The sequence below is a fragment of the Myxine glutinosa genome, chromosome 2 (assembly GCF_964187855.1).
Source record: "Myxine glutinosa chromosome 2, kmMyxGlut1.1, whole genome shotgun sequence".
NCBI classification, from domain to species: domain Eukaryota; kingdom Metazoa; phylum Chordata; class Myxini; order Myxiniformes; family Myxinidae; genus Myxine; species Myxine glutinosa.
In genome coordinates this window covers 235,257,386-235,277,285 of record NC_136262.1, presented here as the reverse complement: position 1 = coordinate 235,277,285, position 19,900 = coordinate 235,257,386, and the positions used below count along the sequence as shown (strand labels likewise).

Genomic DNA, 19,900 nt, shown 5'->3' with positions numbered 1-19,900 from the left:
TTTGGTCATGTGTTGAGGAAGGATGAAAGTGACTGGTTGAGAAGAGTGATGGAAATGAATGCAGAAGGAAGTAGAGGACGGGAAAGACCGAGAAAGACTTGGCCAAAAATGGTGGAAGAAGAAATGCGGGCAAGGGGGTTAACAAGGAGAGATGCAGAAAATAGGACAAGATGGAGAAGATTGTCATGGGGACCGCAAGGCTAACTCCCGCTCTAGCAGGGAAAATGGCCTTAAAATGCATGTTGTTGTTGTTGTTGCAGAGAGTGAGGAGGCTGCAGACTGCCGATCTGAGGGATGAGGAATGGAGCGGCAGAGAGTGGAGTCATCAGCAAAGAGATAGAGAGGATTTTCCAGAGAGTCGGAGAGATCATTGATGAAGACCAGAAAAAGGACAGGGCCCAGAACACTGCCTTGGGGAACACCAGCCTGAAAAGGAAGGGGAGATGAGAGAAACCCATTCAGGGCCACACGTTGACTACGTCTAGAGAGGAAGTCCGCAAGCCATGCGTGGAGATTTCCATGGATACCATAGGAGGAGAGTTTGGTGAGCAGAGCGGGCTGCCAGACCGTATCGAAGGCACGTGATATGACAAGGGAGACAGCTATAATTTCCTGTTTGGCATTGAGGACCTCCATCCATTGCTGAGACAGCAGAAGCAGCATGTCCAGAGTAGAGTGACCTGGTCTGAAACCAAATTGATGATCAGAGATCAAGCCATTGGAGAAGAGGAAAGATTTGATATCCGAAGCAATGATTGATTCCATGACTTTGCTCATAATTTGGAGAAGGCTGATTGGTCTGTAGTTGCAAGGATCTGTTTTTGCACCTTTTTGTGTAAAGCGGTGATGTTGGCTGATTTCCAAGCTGGCAGATGACCTTGAGCAAAAGAGATGGTGAAGTGAACAGAGAGAGGGAGTGAAAGAGCGGCAGAGCAGGATTTTAGGGCCAGTGGGCTGATGCCGTCAGGTCCAGTTGCAGAACCAGAGTCGAGGGTTGACAGACAACTTTTCCACCTTGTCAGGAGTAAAGGACACAGAGTCCGGGGTGCAGCTGGGTACGACTGGGTACGGTGGGTGCAGAGAGGGATGGGTTTGGGACACAAGATTTAGAGGCAAACACAGAGTTGAGGCATTCAGCTTTTTCACGTGCGGAGTCAGCTGTGTAGCCATTTGCGGTAAGGGAGGGGATGGAGGGGGAACACAACAACAACATTTATTTTAAAGGCCATTTTCCCTCTTAGAGCGGGGGTTAGCCTTGCGGTCCCCATGACAATCTTCTCCATTTTGCGATATTTTCTACATCACGCCCGAGTGAACCCCCTTGCCCGCATTTCTTCTTCCACCATCTTTAGCCAAGTCTTTCTCGGTCTTCCCCGTCCTCCACTTCCTTCTACATTCATTTCCATCACTCTTCTCAACCAGTCACTTTCATCCTTCCTCAACACATGACCAAACCATCTCAACCTGTTCCTCTTCACAGCATCAATCACAGGCTCTATTCCCATCATCTTTCGCAATTCATCATCTGTCTTCCTCTGTCTCAACGATACTCCGCACATCCATCGAACCATTCGCATTTCCACCCTTTCCAACCTTCGTTGCTGCTCTGCATTCATTAACCACGTCTCGTTCCCATAAATCATAACACTTCTCATACATGCAGCATACACCTTTCCCTTCAGCTTCAACGACACTCCCCTCCTCATCAGCACGCCACTCAGTTCCCGAAACTTCTTCCATGCACATCTCACTCGAGCAACCGTTGCCGAGTCTGATCCACCTTCTCCATTCAGCATGTCTCCGAGGTAGCAAAATGTTTTCACACCTTCCAGCTTCACGCCGTCTCCAAGATCCAACTCAACATTTCCTCCATCTGCAGCTCCCTCTGTGCACACCTTACATTTGAATGTAGCTGCCACACTGGTTAATGACCCTCTCAGACCACTACATTTTTGATGAACCCACTCAGCGCACATTGTACATTGAATGGAGTTCACTCCGACACCCTTCCTACACACAGCACAGGGCCACTTCCCAGTTCTTTCCACCTCACCACATGCTTTACCACTTGCCATCACCTTCGTCTTTCCGATATTCACCTCCAGACCTTTTGTCTCCATACATTCCTTCCACTTGTTCATCTTTTCCTTCAGTCCATCCATACTTTCCGCAATAAACACCAGATCATCTGCATACAACAACTCCCACGGTAAACCCTCCTTTACGTTCTGAGCCAGCACCTCCATCACAGCTACAAATAGTAATGGACTTAGTACCGACCCCTGATGCACTCCCACCTTCACCTCAAACTCACCACTGTTCCCGTCCTTCGTCCTTACAGCTGTGCGTGCTCTTTTGTACATTGCCATCACTACTCTGATCAACCATTCCTCCACTCCTAACTTCCTCAATGCCCATGTCAATACTTTGCGTGGAACCCTATCGAATGCTTTCTCCAGATCAAGGATCGGGGATGGAGGGGGAACAAACACCAGAAACAGATTTGACCAGACACCACCAGGATTTGGAAGAGGGAGACAGATCATATCCCTGTTTCGGGCTTTGTGAAAGGAAATGAGATTTCCTTCCGTTGGATTTGCTTTCCAGGAGGGGAAGGCAAGTTGTTTCTGGGCAACAGCCTCACCACAAGATTCCGTGTACCATGGATGGGAGGAAGGGTATGACAACTGAAGACGAGATGGGATAAATCTGTGTATGAGAGAGAGCAATTTACTTTGGAAGAATTCCCAGGATGAGTTGATGTCAGAGGCGGTAGAGATGGGAGACCAGTCCAGATGATTGATGGCTGCTTGAAGACCGTGCCAGTTGGCCCGAGTGAAATGCCAGACTCGTCGCCGCTGAGGAGGCTCTCTGAGAATGGACAGAGATGTCCACTTTAACAAGCACATGATCAGATGAGCCGATTGGAGCAGAAGAAGAGCAGCAGACATTTGCGGGGAAGTTGGTCAAAACCAGGTCTAGAAGAGAAGATGCTCCGTTGACTGAGATCCGGGTCGGGAAATTGACAGATTGCGTCAGTCCCAGTGAGTCGCAGATGTCCTTTGCCGAGGTGCCCTGGCTGGTGAGAGAGCTACCCACACCCAGCCAACTGGCATGGTGACAATTTAAATCACCACATATGAGGAAGAGAGAGTTGGGATGAGTTGATAGAAGTTGGTCCATATTATCAGACTGCGAGATGTAGATGGAGTCATCACTGTTTGGTGGACGGTACAACACACATATGAACAAAAGACGGGGGCGAAGGGGAAGCCGTAGCCAGAGGTACTCCTGGGGGTGAGGTGGAGAGAGGGCAGTGGAGGGCGAGTGAGGAAGAGAGTTTTGATAAAGATAGCAAACCCACCTCCAGGGCGAGGCTCAGGTCTATCATACCGGAGGAGGGAGTAACTCGGGAGAGATATTAAGGAATCAGAGACATCATGAAGGAGGAAAGTTTCTGTTAAACAGATCAAGTCTGGTTTGTCAGAAGCAACCTGTATGGAGACATCAGTCAAGTTTGAGCGAAGGCCCCGGATGTTTGAGGTCCATACCGTCAATGAAGAGGAAGGGGAAGCATCGGATACAGAACTTTGACATGATTAATCGAGATATAGATCGTAATATGGGCAAAATAAAAGATGCGTCGTAAAAATCCAGCTGGAAGTCTAAGGGAGGTAGTGTATTGGGGGCACGTAGGCTCTGTGAGGCTGGAAGTTCGACTTTCCCATCCAGTTTTTGATCAATTTGTATTGACTTTCCCTTCCAACTCTAACTGATAATTTAAAATAAATATAAATTTATGCTCAGTTCCTTTTTATTTGTATGTGTTGGGTTCTGACTTCCGATTTACAGTATATATTCAATCAGAGCACAAAATATATTTGACCAACCTCCTCCACAATTCCCCCAGCCCCACCCCCCATTGCCCGCAGTACACTGTCACCACCACTACCCCCAACCCACCATTCACGCCATCTCTCACTCCCTGAGAAAGCAGACATGGTCAAAGATGCCTACCCTTCTGAAACGACGTGTGTTGAGGAGCGCATAGCGCGCCAAGCCACGCTAGTATATACAGACTTGGCATTTAATATGGAATATTTTTTTTGTGGGGTTGAACTTACTTTTCAGGATGTCTTAGAACCAAAAGTTCATTGGAATTAGGTTGAAACTATTGTAGATTTTGTTAATGTGACCTTCAAAAGAAACCAAAACCACATTTGACATTTCGAAACAAATAAATTGATCCTTGAAAGTGATGTAAATTGATATCGAACTCAATTCATGGACAGTACTGTGTTAAACTTCTGTACGTTTTCCAGAAGTATCTCTTTATTTTGCACATTAGCCAAAAAAATTTTTAACAAAAAGAAAAGTTAAATTACGACTGGGATTACGGACAGTAAAATTGCAGTTCAGTACTTCGTGTAACCCCCACGAGCATTCAGGAGAGCACGCACACGTTGAGGCATGCTGTTCACGAGATTTGCCAAGGTTTGTACAGGAATCGCTTGCCATGCAGTGACAATAGCCTGCTGCAATTCACACACAGAGGTCGGCTGCTGGTCCAAATGGTCGATTTGACGCGTTAATTCTGCCCACAAGTTCTCTATCGGATTCATATCCGGGGACATGGCAGGCCACTCCATATGCTCTACACCACGGTCAGCAAGAAAGTGTTGGATCATGCGAGCACGATGAGGCCGTGCATTGTCATCTTGGAAGACAAAGTTTCCTCGAAAGGCTGCACGAGCAAATGGAAGCAATGTTTCTTCCAGAATGGCCCTGTACTTGAACTGGTTCAGGTTTCCATTCAGAACAACCAGGTCAGTTTTACCCCCTGCATGAAAAGCAGACCAAGCGGTCACCCCACCACCTCCAGCTTGGACTCTTGGCACTATACAATCTTTGTTGTAGGCTTCATGCACTTGTCTGTGCACTCGGACGCGGCCATCTTGACGATAGACCAGAAATCTAGACTCGTTACTGAAGATTACGTGATTCCAGTGTCCTGGCTGCCATTGACGGTGCTCTCTGTCCCACTGCAATCGGCACTGGCGGTGTTGTCTGGTCAGGCGTGGCTTTCTCAGGGGACGCCTGGCACGATAGCCTGCTTGAACCCGTCGTTGGTTGACTAGCCTTCTGGATACAGGCACATTCGTCAGTTGCTGCCACTCAGCCCTAAGCCGATTAGCTGACTTGGTACGGCCATTGCGGACTAACCGGTGCAGCTGGCGATCATCCCTCCTTGTAGGTCTGCGGGGACGTCCTGGCCTCGGTATTGGAGTAGGGACACCCCTCTGAGCATTTCGTTTCAGGATCTTTGACACCTGACCTTGAGTGATGCCATACTGCCGAGCAATAGCATGCTGTTTCATGCCGTAATTTCGTAAAGCCACCACTCCATGACAAACAGCATTGTCGAGTTGACGGACCATCTCCAGAGGAAGCGGCAATAACTTTTGGAGACGTGCAGCAGTTGTTTTCCACTAATACAGAACGCAACAACCCTTGTATACCCGACTGTGAAGCCAATCATCAAATGCACCTGTCCGTACATTTTGCCACGCCACCTGTGATATAATCCTGTTGTTGACTTCTTGCTGCGACAGACAATCAGTGACATGGTTCTTTTAACAAATAAATCACCAAAGTGTAAAAGAAACTCACCAGATTGATGTACTGAGTTAAGAAAGTAAGCCCAAGTCAAGGGAAAAAAAAAATTCCATATTAAATGCCAAGTCTGTATATGTATGTAGACTCGGGAATGTCGGACCTCGTCACTGGCTGACACCGCTATTTGCAGGGGATACGTTCCTGGAGAGCGCCACAAACTACGAAGCCACGAATAGTGGGGCATTGTTTCAATGGACAGAGGGTGGATTGGATCCCAAATCACGAAAATCCATGAATGTCGAGACAAAATCCATGGAAGTCGATGAAAATCCACGAATGTCGATGAAAATCTATGAATGTATGCGGTGCCACTGTTTCAATGGGGAAAAGGGAGACAGCTAATATTGCACTAGTAGATATGGTGGAGTGTTTTCATTCTGCACAGTAACTCATGGGGTTGGCATGTTATGCAGCTGGTGGGATATCCAGCAAAGCAATGTTCACCGTGTGAATGACGGGATATCACATTAAGCTATGCAAGGGATATCACATGAAGTAAGGACATGTGTACTTCTTAAGGAGATATATAAGGAGATATATGTACTTTCTTCAATCGCTTACCCTCTTCAACACAGAATAAGTTTGGGATGATTTGCATTAGATCTGTTGAACAAATCTTCTCAATTTACAAACCTGTTACAATCAACACAATCAAGCAAGTACACAATCAACCAATGGAGACAAAAATCACTGTTACAATAATTATTCTTCTTTGCTCGTATCTGAAAATAAAAAAACTTTTAATCTACGAACATCATATATTTTTGATGTATTCATCAAGTGTTTGGTAAAAGCTGGAATTAGGATGTAATGTTTTTTTTCTTCTTCTTTGCATAAAACAGTCGACAATATACAATGAAATAATTGGAATTGAAGCACAAGATCCAATTTTAAAGATAGTGTTTTGATAAATTATACAGCCAGAATGACTTTCAATGCAAGTTAACCTTCCATGAACCAAACTCCCACTGATGCAAAGAAGATTAGCTTACTAGTGATGCAGGCTCTCTTTCATTTTTCTCAGTCTCCTCAACAACTTCTTCTTTGTTCTTCGGTTCTTCCTTTGATGGTCTAGCAGGAAGTTGTTCCCGAGATCCACGAGGACTCCGAGGAGACATAACCTCGCCAACACTCACTGATGGGGTGCTCTCCACATCGCTCTCAAGAAAAATCTGTGGTTGTCGTGTCAAAAATAACACAAAAAAAAAATCAATTTCCGTCGAGTTAAAAACATTGTTTGCCCTCAACAAATAAATATTGTATTTTCTTAGAAAGATTACAAAAATTTGCTCACAAATATTTACCACCAGCAAAGGTATCAAGTGTTGCCAGATAACGCATTGGCGCTTTGTGAAGGGGATATGGAGAGAGAGGGGGAGAGAGAGGGGAGGGGAGGGGAAGGGTTGGGGGGAAAGGTTGGGGGTGAAAAGGTTGGGGGTGAAAAGGTTGGGGGTGAAAAGGTTGGGGGTGAAAAGGTTGGGGGTGAAAAGGTTGGGGGTGAAAAGGTTGGGGGTGAAAAGGTTGGGGGTGAAAAGGTTGGGGGTGAAAAGGTTGGGGGTGAAAAGGTTGGGGGTGAAAAGGTTGGGGGTGAAAAGGTTGGGGGTGAAAAGGTTGGGGGTGAAAAGGTTGGGGGTGAAAAGGTTGGGGGTGAAAAGGTTGGGGGTGAAAAGGTTGGGGGTGAAAAGGTTGGGGGGAAAAGGTTGGGAGGAAAAGGTTGGGGGGAAAAGGTTGGGGGGAAAAGGTTGGGGGGAAAAGGTTGGGGGGAAAAGGTTGGGGGGGAAAGGTTGGGGGGGAAAGGTTGGGGGGGAAAGGTTGGGGGGGAAAGGTTGGGGGGGAAGGTTGGGGGGGAAGGTTGGGGGGGAAAGGTTGGGGGGAAAAGGTTGGGGGGGAAAGGTTGGGGTGAAAAGGTTGGGGGTGAAAAGGTTGGGGTGAAAAGGTTGGGGTGAAAAGGTTGGGGGTGAAAAGGTTGGGGGTGAAAAGGTTGGGGGTGAAAAGGTTGGGGGTGAAAAGGTTGGGGGTGAAAAGGTTGGGGGTGAAAAGGTTGGGGGTGAAAAGGTTGGGGGTGAAAAGGTTGGGGGTGAAAAGGTTGGGGGTGAAAAGGTTGGGGGTGAAAAGGTTGGGGGTGAAAAGGTTGGGGGTGAAAAGGTTGGGGGTGAAAAGGTTGGGGGGGAAAAGGTTGGGGGGAAAAGGTTGGGGGGAAAAGGTTGGGGGGAAAAGGTTGGGGGGAAAAGGTTGGGGGGAAAAGGTTGGGGGGGAAAGGTTGGGGGGAAAAGGTTGGGGGGAAAAGGTTGGGGGGAAAAGGTTGGGGGGAAAAGGTTGGGGGGAAAAGGTTGCGGGGAAAAGGTTGCGGGGAAAAGGTTGGGGGGAAAAGGTTGGGGGGAAAAGGTTGGGGGGAAAAGGTTGGGGGGAAAAGGTTGGGGGGAAAAGGTTGGGGGGAAAAGGTTGGGGGGGGAAAGGTTGGGGGGGGAAAGGTTGGGGGGGAAAGGTTGGGGGGAAAGGTTGGGGGGGAAAAGGTTGGGGTGGAAAAGGTTGGGGTGGAAAAGGTTGGGGTGGAAAAGGTTGGGGTGGAAAAGGTTGGGGTGGAAAAGGTTGGGGTGGAAAAGGTTGGGGTGGAAAAGGTTGGGGTGGAAAAGGTTGGGGTGGAAAAGGTTGGGGTGGAAAAGGTTGGGGTGGAAAAGGTTGGGGTGGAAAAGGTTGGGGTGGAAAAGGTTGGGGTGGAAAAGGTTGGGGTGGAAAAGGTTGGGGTGGAAAAGGTTGGGGTGGAAAAGGTTGGGGTGGAAAAGGTTGGGGTGGAAAAGGTTGGGGTGGAAAAGGTTGGGGTGGAAAAGGTTGGGGTGGAAAAGGTTGGGGTGGAAAAGGTTGGGGTGGAAAAGGTTGGGGTGGAAAAGGTTGGGGTGGAAAAGGTTGGGGTGGAAAAGGTTGGGGTGGAAAAGGTTGGGGTGGAAAAGGTTGGGGTGGAAAAGGTTGGGGTGGAAAAGGTTGGGGTGGAAAAGGTTGGGGTGGAAAAGGTTGGGGTGGAAAAGGTTGGGGTGGAAAAGGTTGGGGTGGAAAAGGTTGGGGTGGAAAAGGTTGGGGTGGAAAAGGTTGGGGTGGAAAAGGTTGGGGTGGAAAAGGTTGGGGTGGAAAAGGTTGGGGTGGAAAAGGTTGGGGTGGAAAAGGTTGGGGTGGAAAAAGTTGGGGTGGAAAAGGTTGGGGTGGAAAAGGTTGGGGTGGAAAAGGTTGGGGTGGAAAAGGTTGGGGTGGAAAAGGTTGGGGTGGAAAAGGTTGGGGTGGAAAAGGTTGGGGTGGAAAAGGTTGGGGTGGAAAAGGTTGGGGTGGAAAAGGTTGGGGTGGAAAAGGTTGGGGTGGAAAAGGTTGGGGTGGAAAAGGTTGGGGTGGAAAAGGTTGGGGTGGAAAAGGTTGGGGTGGAAAAGGTTGGGTGGAAAAGGTTGGGTGGAAAAGGTTGGGGTGGAAAAGGTTGGGGTGGAAAAGGTTGGGGTGGAAAAGGTTGGGGTGGAAAAGGTTGGGGTGGAAAAGGTTGGGGTGGAAAAGGTTGGGGTGGAAAAGGTTGGGGGTGGAAAAGGTTGGGGTGGAAAAGGTTGGGGTGGAAAAGGTTGGGGTGGAAAAGGTTGGGTGGAAAAGGTTGGGGTGGAAAAGGTTGGGGTGGAAAAGGTTGGGGTGGAAAAGGTTGGGGTGGAAAAGGTTGGGGTGGAAAGGTTGGGTGGAAAAGGTTGGGGTGGAAAAGGTTGGGGTGGAAAAGGTTGGGGTGGAAAAGGTTGGGGTGGAAAAGGTTGGGGTGGAAAAGGTTGGGGTGGAAAAGGTTGGGGTGGAAAAGGTTGGGGTGGAAAGGTTGGGGTGGAAAGGTTGGGGTGGAAAAGGTTGGGGGTGGAAAAGGTTGGGGTGGAAAAGGTTGGGGTGGAAAGGTTGGGGTGGAAAAGGTTGGGGTGGAAAAGGTTGGGGTGGAAAAGGTTGGGGTGGCAAAGGTTGGGTGGCAAAGGTGGGGTGGAAAAGGTTGAGGTGGAAAAGGTTGGGGTGGAAAAGGTTGGGGTGGAAAATGTTGGGCGGAAATGTTGGGGTGGAAATGTTGGGGTGGAAAATGTTGGGGTGGAAAAGGTTGGGGTGGGAAAGGTTGGGGTGGGAAAGGTTGGGGGTGGGAAAGGTTGGGGTGGGAAAGGTTGGGGTGGGAAAGGTTGGGGTGGAAAGGTTGGGGTGGAAAGGTTGGGGTGGAAAAGGTTGGGGTGGAAAAGGTTGGGGTGGAAAAGGTTGGGGTGGAAAAGGTTGGGGTGGAAAAGGTTGGGGTGGAAAAGGTTGGGGTGGAAAAGGTTGGGGTGGAAAAGGTTGGGTGAAAAGGTTGGGGTGGAAAAGGTTGGGGTGGAAAAGTTGGGTGGAAAGGTTGGGGTGGAAAAGGTTGGGTGGAAAAGGTTGGGGTGGAAAAGCTGGTGGGGTGGAAAAGGTTGGGGTGGAAAAGGTTGGGGTGGAAAAGTTGGGTGGAAAAGGTTTGGGGGAAAAGGTTGGGGGGAAAAGGTTGGGGGGGGAAAAGGTTGGGGGGGGAAAGGTTGGGGGGGGAAAGGTTGGGGTGGAAAAGTTGGGGGGGAAAGGTTGGGGGAAAAGGTTGGGGGGAAAAGGTTGGGGGGAAAAGGTTGGGGGGAAAAGGTTGGGGGGAAAAGGTTGGGGGGGAAAGGTTGGGGGGGAAAGGTTGGGGGGGAAAGGTTGGGGGGGAAAGGTTGGGGGGGAAAGGTTGGGGGGGAAAGGTTGGGGGGGAAAGGTTGGGGGGGAAAGGTTGGGGGGGAAAGGTTGGGGGGGAAAGGTTGGGGAGGAAAGGTTGGGGAGGAAAGGTTGGGGAGGAAAGGTTAGGGGGGAAAGGTTGGGGGGAAAGGTTGGGGGGGGGGGGAAAGGTTGGGAGGGAAAGGGTGGGAGGGAAAGGTTGGGGGGGAAAGGTTGGGGGGGAAAGGTTGGGAGGGAAAGGTTGGGGGGGGAAAGGTTGGGGGGGAAAGGTTGGGGGGGAAAGGTTGGGGGGGAAAGGTTGGGGGGGAAAAGGTTGGGGGGGAAAGGTTGGGGTGGAAAGGTTGGGGTGGGAAGGTTTGGGGGGGGGAAGGTTTGGGGGGAAAGGTTTGGGGGGAAAGGTTTGGGGGGAAAGGTTGGGGGGGAAAGGTTGGGGGGGAAAGGTTGGGGGGGAAAGGTTGGGGGGGAAAGGTTGGGGGGGAAAGGTTGGGGGGGAAAGGTTGGGGGGGAAAGGTTGGGGGGGAAAGGTTGCGGGGGAAAGGTTGGGGGGGAAAGGTTGGGGGGGAAAGGTTGGGGGGGAAAGGTTGGGGGGGAAGGTTGGGGGGGAAAGGTTGGGGGGGAAAGGTTGGGGGGGAAAGGTTGGGGGGGGAAATGTTGGGGGGGGGAGGTTGGGGGTGAAAGGTTGGGGGTGAAAGGTTGGGGGGGAAAGGTTGGGGGGGAAAGGTTGGGGGGGAAAGGTTGGGAGGAAAAGGTTGGGAGGAAAAAGTTGGGAGGAAAAAGTTGGGAGGAAAAAGTTGGGAGGAAAAGGTTGGGAGGAAAATGTTGGGAGGAAAAGGTTGGGAGGAAAAGGTTGGGAGGAAAATGTTGGGGAGGGGGGAGGGAAAGGTTGTGGGGAAGGGTAGGGGAGAGGTTAAGGGGGAAGGTTAGGGGGGAAGGTTAGGAAGGAAGGTTAGGAAGGAAGGTTAGGAGGGAAGGTTAGGGGGGAAGGTTAGGGGGGAAGGTTAGGGGGGAAGGTTAGGGGGGAAGGTTAGGGGGGAAGGTTAGGGGGGAAGGTTATGGGGGAAGGTTAGGGGGGAAGGTTAGGGGGGAAGGTTAGGGGGGGAAGGTTAGGGGGGAAGGTTAGGGGGGAAGGTTAGGTGGGAAGGTTAGTGGGGAAGGTTAGGTGGGAAGGTTAGGGGGGAAGGTTAGGGGGGGGAAGGTTAGGGGGGAAGGTTAGGGGGGAAGGTTAGGGGGGAAGGTTAGGGGGGAAGGTTAGGGGGGAAGGTTAGGGGGGAAAGTTAGGGGGGGAAGGTTAGGGGGGAAGGTTAGGGGGGAAGGTTAGGGGGGAAGGTTAGGGGGGAAGGTTAGGGGGTAAGGTTAGGGGGGAAGGTTAGTGGGGAAGGTTAGTGGGGAAGGTTAGTGGGGAGTGTTTAGGGGGGAAGGGTAGTGGGGAAGGGTAGGGGGAAGGGGAAGCAGAGGGTGAAGCAGAGGGCAAAGGAGAGGGGGAAGGGGAAGCAGAGGGTGAAGCAGAGGGCAAAGGAGAGGGGGAAGGGGTGAATGGGAAGGGAAAGGGGAGGTCAGATCGGTTCAAGGGTGAGCGGTTTGGAGGGAGAAGCTTGGTAGCATGGGGGAGAGGGGGGAAGGAGAGATGGGGGGGATGGGAAAAAAGGGCCAGGAACTGAGCAACAGGCCCTTAAATGGTCAACTCTTTCAAGCACAGGACCTACTTGACCGAATCTCAATATAAAGACATAATTTTTATTGGAATGGTGAGCATATCCAATTTACACTTCACTAGCGGCATTCCATTGGATCCTGAGGTGTCTAAGGGTCTTCACAGGGTCCACAAGCGTCTTGAAAATTCCCTGTTTGCTCAGGAGCATCATAAGGGTGGCAGCCTCTTCAGGACTGGGAGGGGAGGGGATTGAGGGTTGCCATACATGGATACATGATGAATGGTGCCGGATGTATTTGAGCATGATCAACAAGGCTAAACACTTCATGTATAGAAACTCCACCACAAAAGCAAGAAAACAATACAAGTGGCCATCGGACCTGTGTTGCATTAGATTTCTCACTGTGTAAGAGGCCAAAAAAAAAATCCACAATTGTAAAACCATAAGACATGACAAGAACGCTTGTATTCTGGACATTTCTAACCTCTTCGCAAGTGTCTTCCTCTTCCTCCTCCTCTGGCTGGTACTCTTCGTCTGAAGAGTCATCTTCTGCAAGAGGGATGTCCACAAACTGTGGTACCTACAAATAACATAAAATATTTTTCAAATTCTCAAATTTTAGTGGATGTCAAAAAATACAGTCGCAATATTAATCGATGCATCAGGTTTTTGTTCAATTCAAACTCTTAGTCTTGAAAAATTACCTACTTGCTATATATAGAAATGACCTTTTCAGTGCTGCTGCTGGTTTATATTTTCACAAAACCCGTCATTTGTTTTTTGCAAGAAAGTCTCAAAACCAGTCACTAGAGAATTCATAGAACACCTTACCCCATGCAGTCTTGAGAAACAAGGACATGGGTGTAGTCTGTGACAGGCAAATTTGATTGCTTGTGATGATATAAAATGCCATAATAATTGGTCCAAGTACTGCTAACACAAGGTTGTACAAAATGGTGTTTTACAGTGTTATAAGTATGTAATTCACTTGAAATAAAATAAAGATTTTATGAGTTGTAGAAAAACACCTTTTCAGAAGTTTACTGCTGTTGATGCAGCGTCATTTCCACCACCTAATTTAACACATTACATTAGTTCTTCGTGTGTGGTGTATGTATCCTTTATGAAGACCTCAAAAACAGTAAGTTTCCTGTTTGGAATGTTTTTAAATTTTGCTTGATTACCAGAGGCTGATAGATTGGGAAAAAAATATTTTACTCTTCTCTGCACATTGCACGATCGGGCCAAAATCAGAACCAAATACTGCTAAACTACAGGTCATTTTCCGATTCACGTTCCAATTAGTGTTCAAAATATAACATTCAATTGGAATCAAGTTGTTCCTTGAAGATAAACTGACGTTTGTAGACAGAAAAGACATACAGACAGCCAAACTCAACCAAGAGCCTAATAACCCTGCTTTACACTTTGCTCGAGGCGGGCAACTAATCACAGTTACAACTCGAATGACACTCAATAGAGAGCATACCTCCACCAGGCTGAAGTTTATGTTTTGTATCCCACTAATAGGCCGGATCTGCATCTGGATCTGGACCAAAATCACACCTGAAATTGTTCTCGTCACATAACCAACTCATCCACCTAGTTTTGCCACAAGTCATCCACAACTTTTTGAATGAGAATGGGACACGGTAGAGCACATACCTCCGCCAGGCTGAACAGTTTACGTTTTGTATCCCACTGATAGGCCGGATCTGGATTCGGACCTCAAACAAAATCTAATCGGCCTGTTCTTGTCACCTAACCAACTTGTCTACCAAGTTTAGTTAAAACTCGCTCATAACTTTTTTTAATATCATGTTATTGCTTTTCACCCGATCTCTCAATGGTGAAGAATCACTTAAAAGTTAAATAATTCTCGCATCCGAATCCATATTCAGATATTCACCAAGATCAAATCGATTAAGTCCTTGTCACACACCCAACCTGTCCACCAAGTTTCGTCCAAATCCGTCCATAACTTTTTGAGATACCCTGCTGTATGTTTGTTTTAGCCAGATCTCGCAAGGGTGAAGCATCACTTACATTTCACCAAAATTGAATCAATTCTTCCTTGTCACACACACAACCTCTGCACCAAGTTTCGTCCAAATCCGTCCACAACTTTTTGAGATACCCTGCTCTATGTTTGTTTTAGCCAGATCTCGCAAGGGTGAAGCATCACTTACATTTCACCAAAATTGAATCAATTCTTCCTTGTCACACACACAACCTCTGCACCAAGTTTCGTCCAAATCCGTCCACAACTTTTTGAGATATCCTGCTATATGTCATTTTGGCCCTATCTCCAAATGGTGAAGAATCATTTTAAAAATTCTACCAGCCGGATATGAATCCGGATCTTCACCAAAATCTAGTCACATGCACTACCTCTCTGCCAAATTTCGTCCGAATCCATCCACAACTTTTTGAGATATATTTTTCACAGACAGACAGACAAACAAACAAACAAACAAAACAAACAAGAAATATGTCATTTTGACCACGACACTTGCGAAATCTCTAAAATAAGTTGTTGGCCTATGATGACCTCGAAATAATTGGTGGTTGAATTCAGTGACTTGGTTAGCAAATCCTCTTAAAATTTAAAGTCAATCAAATGAAAATTGAGGATTTTAGAAATTTGGCCTATGTTGACCTTTTGGCCTATGTTGACTGCAAAAATAGTTGGGGGTTGAATTCAGTGACCAGATATGCAAATCCTCTTCAAATTTCAAGTTAATTGGATGAAAATTGAGGATTTTAGAAATTCGGCCTATGTTGAAGTTTTGGCCTATGTTGACCTCAAAAATAGTTGGGGGTTGAATTCAGTGACGACATATGCAAATCCCCTTAAAATTTCAAGTCAATCGGATGAAAATTGAGGATGTTAGAAATTTGACTAAGTTGGTGACCGTTGGCCTATGTTGACCTATTGACCTTTTGCCCTTTTGCCCTTTTGCCCCCAAAAACAATAGGCTTCTTGCTTATGACCAACTCTACTTTTTGGTGAAGTTTCGTGAAGATCGGTTGAAAATTGTAACCTGTAGGCGACTGACATACAGACAGACAGACAGACTAACACACAAGACCAACCAATATACTTGAAAAATCTTCCATTTTCGCAAGTAACAAACAAACAGACAGACAGACAGTGGTGAAAACATAACATCCATCCACCTTCAGTGGCGTAGGTAAAAAGGGACGTTGGTAGATCTGTGGAAGGGAGAGGGCTGGGGGGGAGGAGTGTGGGAGGCAGGAGTACATCGTATAAAGCAAATGAACACTACTAGGAATTCCAGGAAAGAAGCTGGAGATTGAAAGAGGTGGATTTGGGGTGTTTTAACGGGGGTAGAAAAGATCAAGATTTTGGATGGGGGAAGATAAGAGATGGTGGGGACCAGCTGTTTTAAATAACTGTAGGGGGGAGAGGGATTGAAGAGAGTGTGGGAGTTTGTTCCAGAGGTGAGGAAAAAGAGGAATGAAAGAGTGAAGGTGAGCAGAGAGTCTTGATTTTGGTAGTTTCACCAGAAGAGGGTTTCTGGCAGATCTCATGCGTCCTGAAGGAATATTTGCGGGACAGAGCACAGACAGAGCAGGCGGAATAACGCCAGCGAGGAGTTGGTCAAAGACAGAAAGACCACCAACCTGCCTGCGGTAAGAGAGTGAAAGGCCCTCAGAATCAGCTTCATCGCGGTAGATTCCAATGAGTCTGAAGAAAGCTTTGGTTTCAACCAAGCCAAGCTATGTGTGAGGCAGGAGCACCAGCCCAGAGGGGAGAACAGTATTCCATTGAGCTGCGGATGAAAGCTTTGCATGTGGTGAGGAGCTCAGTCAAGCCCAGAAAGGATCATCGCACGATGTAGGATGCCCTTGCAGGCCAGCTTGGAAATGTGGTTTTCCCAGGAAAGATGATGGCAGATAGTGAGACCCAAAAGCTTGAGTGACAGAACTTCCTCGAGAGGATTGTTGAGAATGTAGATGGGAGGGTTTTCCAGATGGTCTTTTTGGAGAGACAAAGTGAGAGTGTGAGATTTGTCAGAATTGAACGACATGTTCCACGTGTTTGACCAGTTTGTGATACTGTCCAGGTTTGCAGCGAGTGAAGAGGCTGCTGCCTGCCAATCTGAGGATTGAGAAATGGAGCGGCAGAGGGTGGAGTCATCAGCAAAGAGATAGAGAGGATTTTCCAGAGAGTTTGAGAGATCATTAATGAAGACCAGAAACAACTTCACATCCAGGTTTTCCCACAACCTCTCCAGGCTCCCTCAACCCCACACCTGCTCGACGTCCCTGTTACGGATTCGTCACTTCCGTCTTTGTGTTTTTTTTTTTTGTTTTGTTTTTTGTATACTGAATCGAGGCTCGTGAAAGAGCTAACATTTATTTCACAAACAAATCAACCAGACAAACAAAATATATACAAAGAGGGAGCGGGATTTTTCATCCACTGTAAGCATTTTTAGTTCCATGTACTATTCTTGGTATAGTTTGAGTGAAATGGAAATAACTGTTTTCAAAAGGGAAGAATTAGTGTTTTAAAAGAAAAACGAAATGGATCGGGAGAAGCCGGAAGAGAAGAGGAGGAAGAAAAAAGCGAGAGCGGAGCAAGTGAGGTGGGGGGAGAAAGCCAAGCTGCTTTGAGGTCTCGAGCAGACGCTGGCGAACGTGGGTCACGAGCGAAGATTGGTTTTCCCGGGAAAGGGATTCCTGTGACAAAGTCGTGATCGCTGTGACAGATAAATATGCGTGACGGGTTTTGCGGTTGATTCCGGAGGGAATCGTTGTTGGAGAGCAGGTACGCCTCCATTACGGGCCCGTCCGCCATTTTGCATCGCTCCAGCCTTTTCACCTCGCTCCAGCCATTTCACCGTGCCCACCCGTTAGCCTGGTTTGCGTGTGTAACGTGGATTTCGATTGGGAATTTGCGGTTCTCCATTTGGGTGCCGCTGAACGTTCATACCAGCGTCATTGTCTGGTGAACCGACGTTGTGTATTCCCAGTCGCCTTTTGGGTGCACCTTTGCCTGACCGAGGTCGGCCCGACACACACCCCCCCCCCCACCCCCCCCCCACCCCCCCCCAGCGGCTTGTCGGCAGCGTTGACTGTCAGCCGCCCGGGATTCTGGTCTCGATACGACTTTTTTCCTTGTGACCACCGGAGCGTGGATCGACGTTGGCCTGGTGCCGGGACAGTGACTTTGGGAATGTTTCCTTTCGCTCACGTGGAGCACCGTGAGTTATTGAGTAAGAAACTGGTGGTACCATCATAGGAATTATATGGTATTTTTGTTGTGCAATTGTAACATATTGTACTTGTGCTGTTATTATTGTGCAATACTAATACAATACTTGTTTTTTGGTAACAACTGATTGGTGTGGTTTCACCATTGGTCATTGGCACACATAATAGCACTTCTTTCTGCCGTGATTCCTTTCGGGGCTCGGAGGTACACCGTGACCGGGGTTTGGAGAGGAGCACGTAACAGTCCCCCAATTGCATGTCCATCCACCCCATGCCCATCCGCCTCCTTGCTTAATCCATGTTCTACCCTCTCTTTGCTTCCTTCTTCAACCAGGCAAGGCATTGCAGCAAAGCACGCATGGTCATGGGTCAATGAACTTTTTGACTCGAATTTCTCCCAATTGCACATCCTCCCTTCTGGACTTGATAATAATGAACTTTCCTACCAACGTCTCCTGTTCTTCTTCTGCTGCAATAGGTTCATCCAATCATGTACTTGTGAGAGTCAACATCTCTGGCTATTGTCTGGAGAGCATCTCTGGAGAGCTGCCTCTGGAGAGCTGCCTCTGGAGAGCTGCCTCAGTACCGTAAAGTCTGGCAGTAAACTCAAGCTGACTGGCAGGGACTGCCTTCTCATGTCGAGACAGGTCCTTTGTTTCCACCTTTCCAGATATTAATACTACCAGGGAATCCTTCGACAAAAGTTTGCTTTCCCTTATGTATGGATTTATACCATCTTGTCTGCAGTTATCATATTGTCCCTGGTACACAGAACCCCAGTTGGTGAGGCAGATGCATTTTTGTATACATTATCGATGCTTGTTGAAGAACGAGAGCAGAATGAAAGGGAACAAATGGAAAGGGGGGAACACCAACAGCAGAGTGGAAGTGAGAATGAGATCAAGGGGAGGGAGGAGAAGTAAAATAAGGTGCACACAAGCTGAATGAAACTCAGCAAGAAGAGGAAGGGAAAAGCAGGGATGAAACAGAAAAGGAGCAAACTAACTGACAACAACAACACACAACAACAGGCATTTTAAGGCCATTTCCCCTGCTGGAGCGGGGGTTAGCCAAACTAAATGACAACTAACAAACAGAAATATGTGACAGAGAGGGGACTTTCAAACAACTTTCTTTCTCTTCCAGAAAGGTAAATCCGACTGAGGGCAACCTCAGATCATTCCAGAAAGCTCGGAACAAGTGTGTGTCCACTCTCAGGAGAGCCAGAAAATAACATCTGACCAACCTCAAGGCTGAACCGTCAAGCTGTCTCTCTTTCTTCAAAGAACTGGTGGCACCTTGTCAAGTCTTTCTCTGGAACATGCTCCCCCTCCATCCCTTCCCTCACTTCAAATAGCAACACAGCTAACTCTGCTCGTGAGAAGGCCAAATCCCTCAATTCTGTGCTTGCTTCCAAATCTTAGGTACCCGACCCCCCGCTCACAAAACCTAACCTACCATCTCTTACCCAACTGCTCCTGGATAGTGTCTTTCCCACTTGAGAAGGTGGAGAGGTTTCTGGCAAACCTCAACTCCAATTATACAACAGGCACTGACAGCATCATTGCATGTGTCCAAAACACTCCTATATTTAGCATGTAGCTCTTAATGGGATAACCTCATCTCCTCTCCATGCCAGGGCTGGTAGTCCCTCAAGGCAGTGTCTTGGGCCCAATCCTGTTTCTCATCTTCATCAAATATGTTTGATTCCCAGGATAATATTGCCTATCTATTTGCTGACTATTCTACCCTCTGCTGTATCATTTAAAATCCTCCAGACAGGCAGGCAGCAGCCTCTTCGCTCTCTGAAGACCTTGATAGAACCAGGAGCTGGTCAAACACTTGGAATATGTCTTTCAACTGTAACAAATCCCACACACTCACCCTGTCTTTCCAAAAGGACTGTCTGGCAAACCCTCCATACTACTTCCTAAACAAACCATGGGCTCACCATCAGCAATGATATTTCTTGGACAGACCATATTTCCATGTCCTCTAAAGTCAGCTGCCAACTGGGCATCCTCCATTCATGCAAAGCCTTTCCTCAGCCAATCTGAACTTTGACAACCTACAAATCCATAATTCATGGCTTGGAGTAGTGCCCTCCACTTTGGGTTGGCATCCCTACTTCACACCTTGCCCTTTTTGACACTGTGGCAAGCAAGGCCCGCAAATCATTGGAATATCCTGTGACGTTTAGGCAGGTTACTTTCGCATCGCAAACAGGTTTGGTAGCCTCTTTGTATTCCAGTGCCTCCTTTTTGGTCTTGCACCTTCTACCCTCTCTTGGCTCTGTCCTTCCCAGGTTTCTGCCGGGTTGTACGTGGTCTGCTACTAACCCTCTTCTTGTTAAACTGCCAAAATCCAGGCTCACTGATCACATCCACTCATTTGTTCATCTTTTCTCTCACGTATGAAACAAACATCCCCAGCATGTTCAGTCCCATTCTTCCCTCCAGGGATTCAAGACAGCTGTTCAGAACTACCGGTACCCCAGATCATTCCCCATCCGTATACATGAATTATTTCCCCCAAATTACCCCATTCCCAAGCACTTCTCCCCACCAACCCCCACCTCACCTCTTTTTGTTTGTTAGTTGTCAATTGGTTTATTCCCTTTCTAT

General features: G+C 47.9%; 1 protein-coding gene across 3 annotated transcripts in view; it reads right to left on the bottom strand.

Moving 5' to 3' along the window:
* LOC137420737 (GON-4-like protein) overlaps positions 1 to 19,900 on the bottom strand; it is a 177,833-nt gene that overhangs the window by 141,058 nt on the left and 16,875 nt on the right. For all 3 annotated transcript variants that reach the window (XM_078772346.1, XM_078772347.1, XM_068106068.2), the window contains 2 exons: positions 12,517 to 12,612; positions 6,669 to 6,848 (listed from right to left, as the gene is read on the bottom strand). In XM_078772346.1, coding sequence (XP_078628472.1) covers positions 6,669 to 6,848; positions 12,517 to 12,612 — 276 coding nt within the window. The remainder of the gene's footprint in view (positions 1 to 6,668; positions 6,849 to 12,516; positions 12,613 to 19,900) is intronic.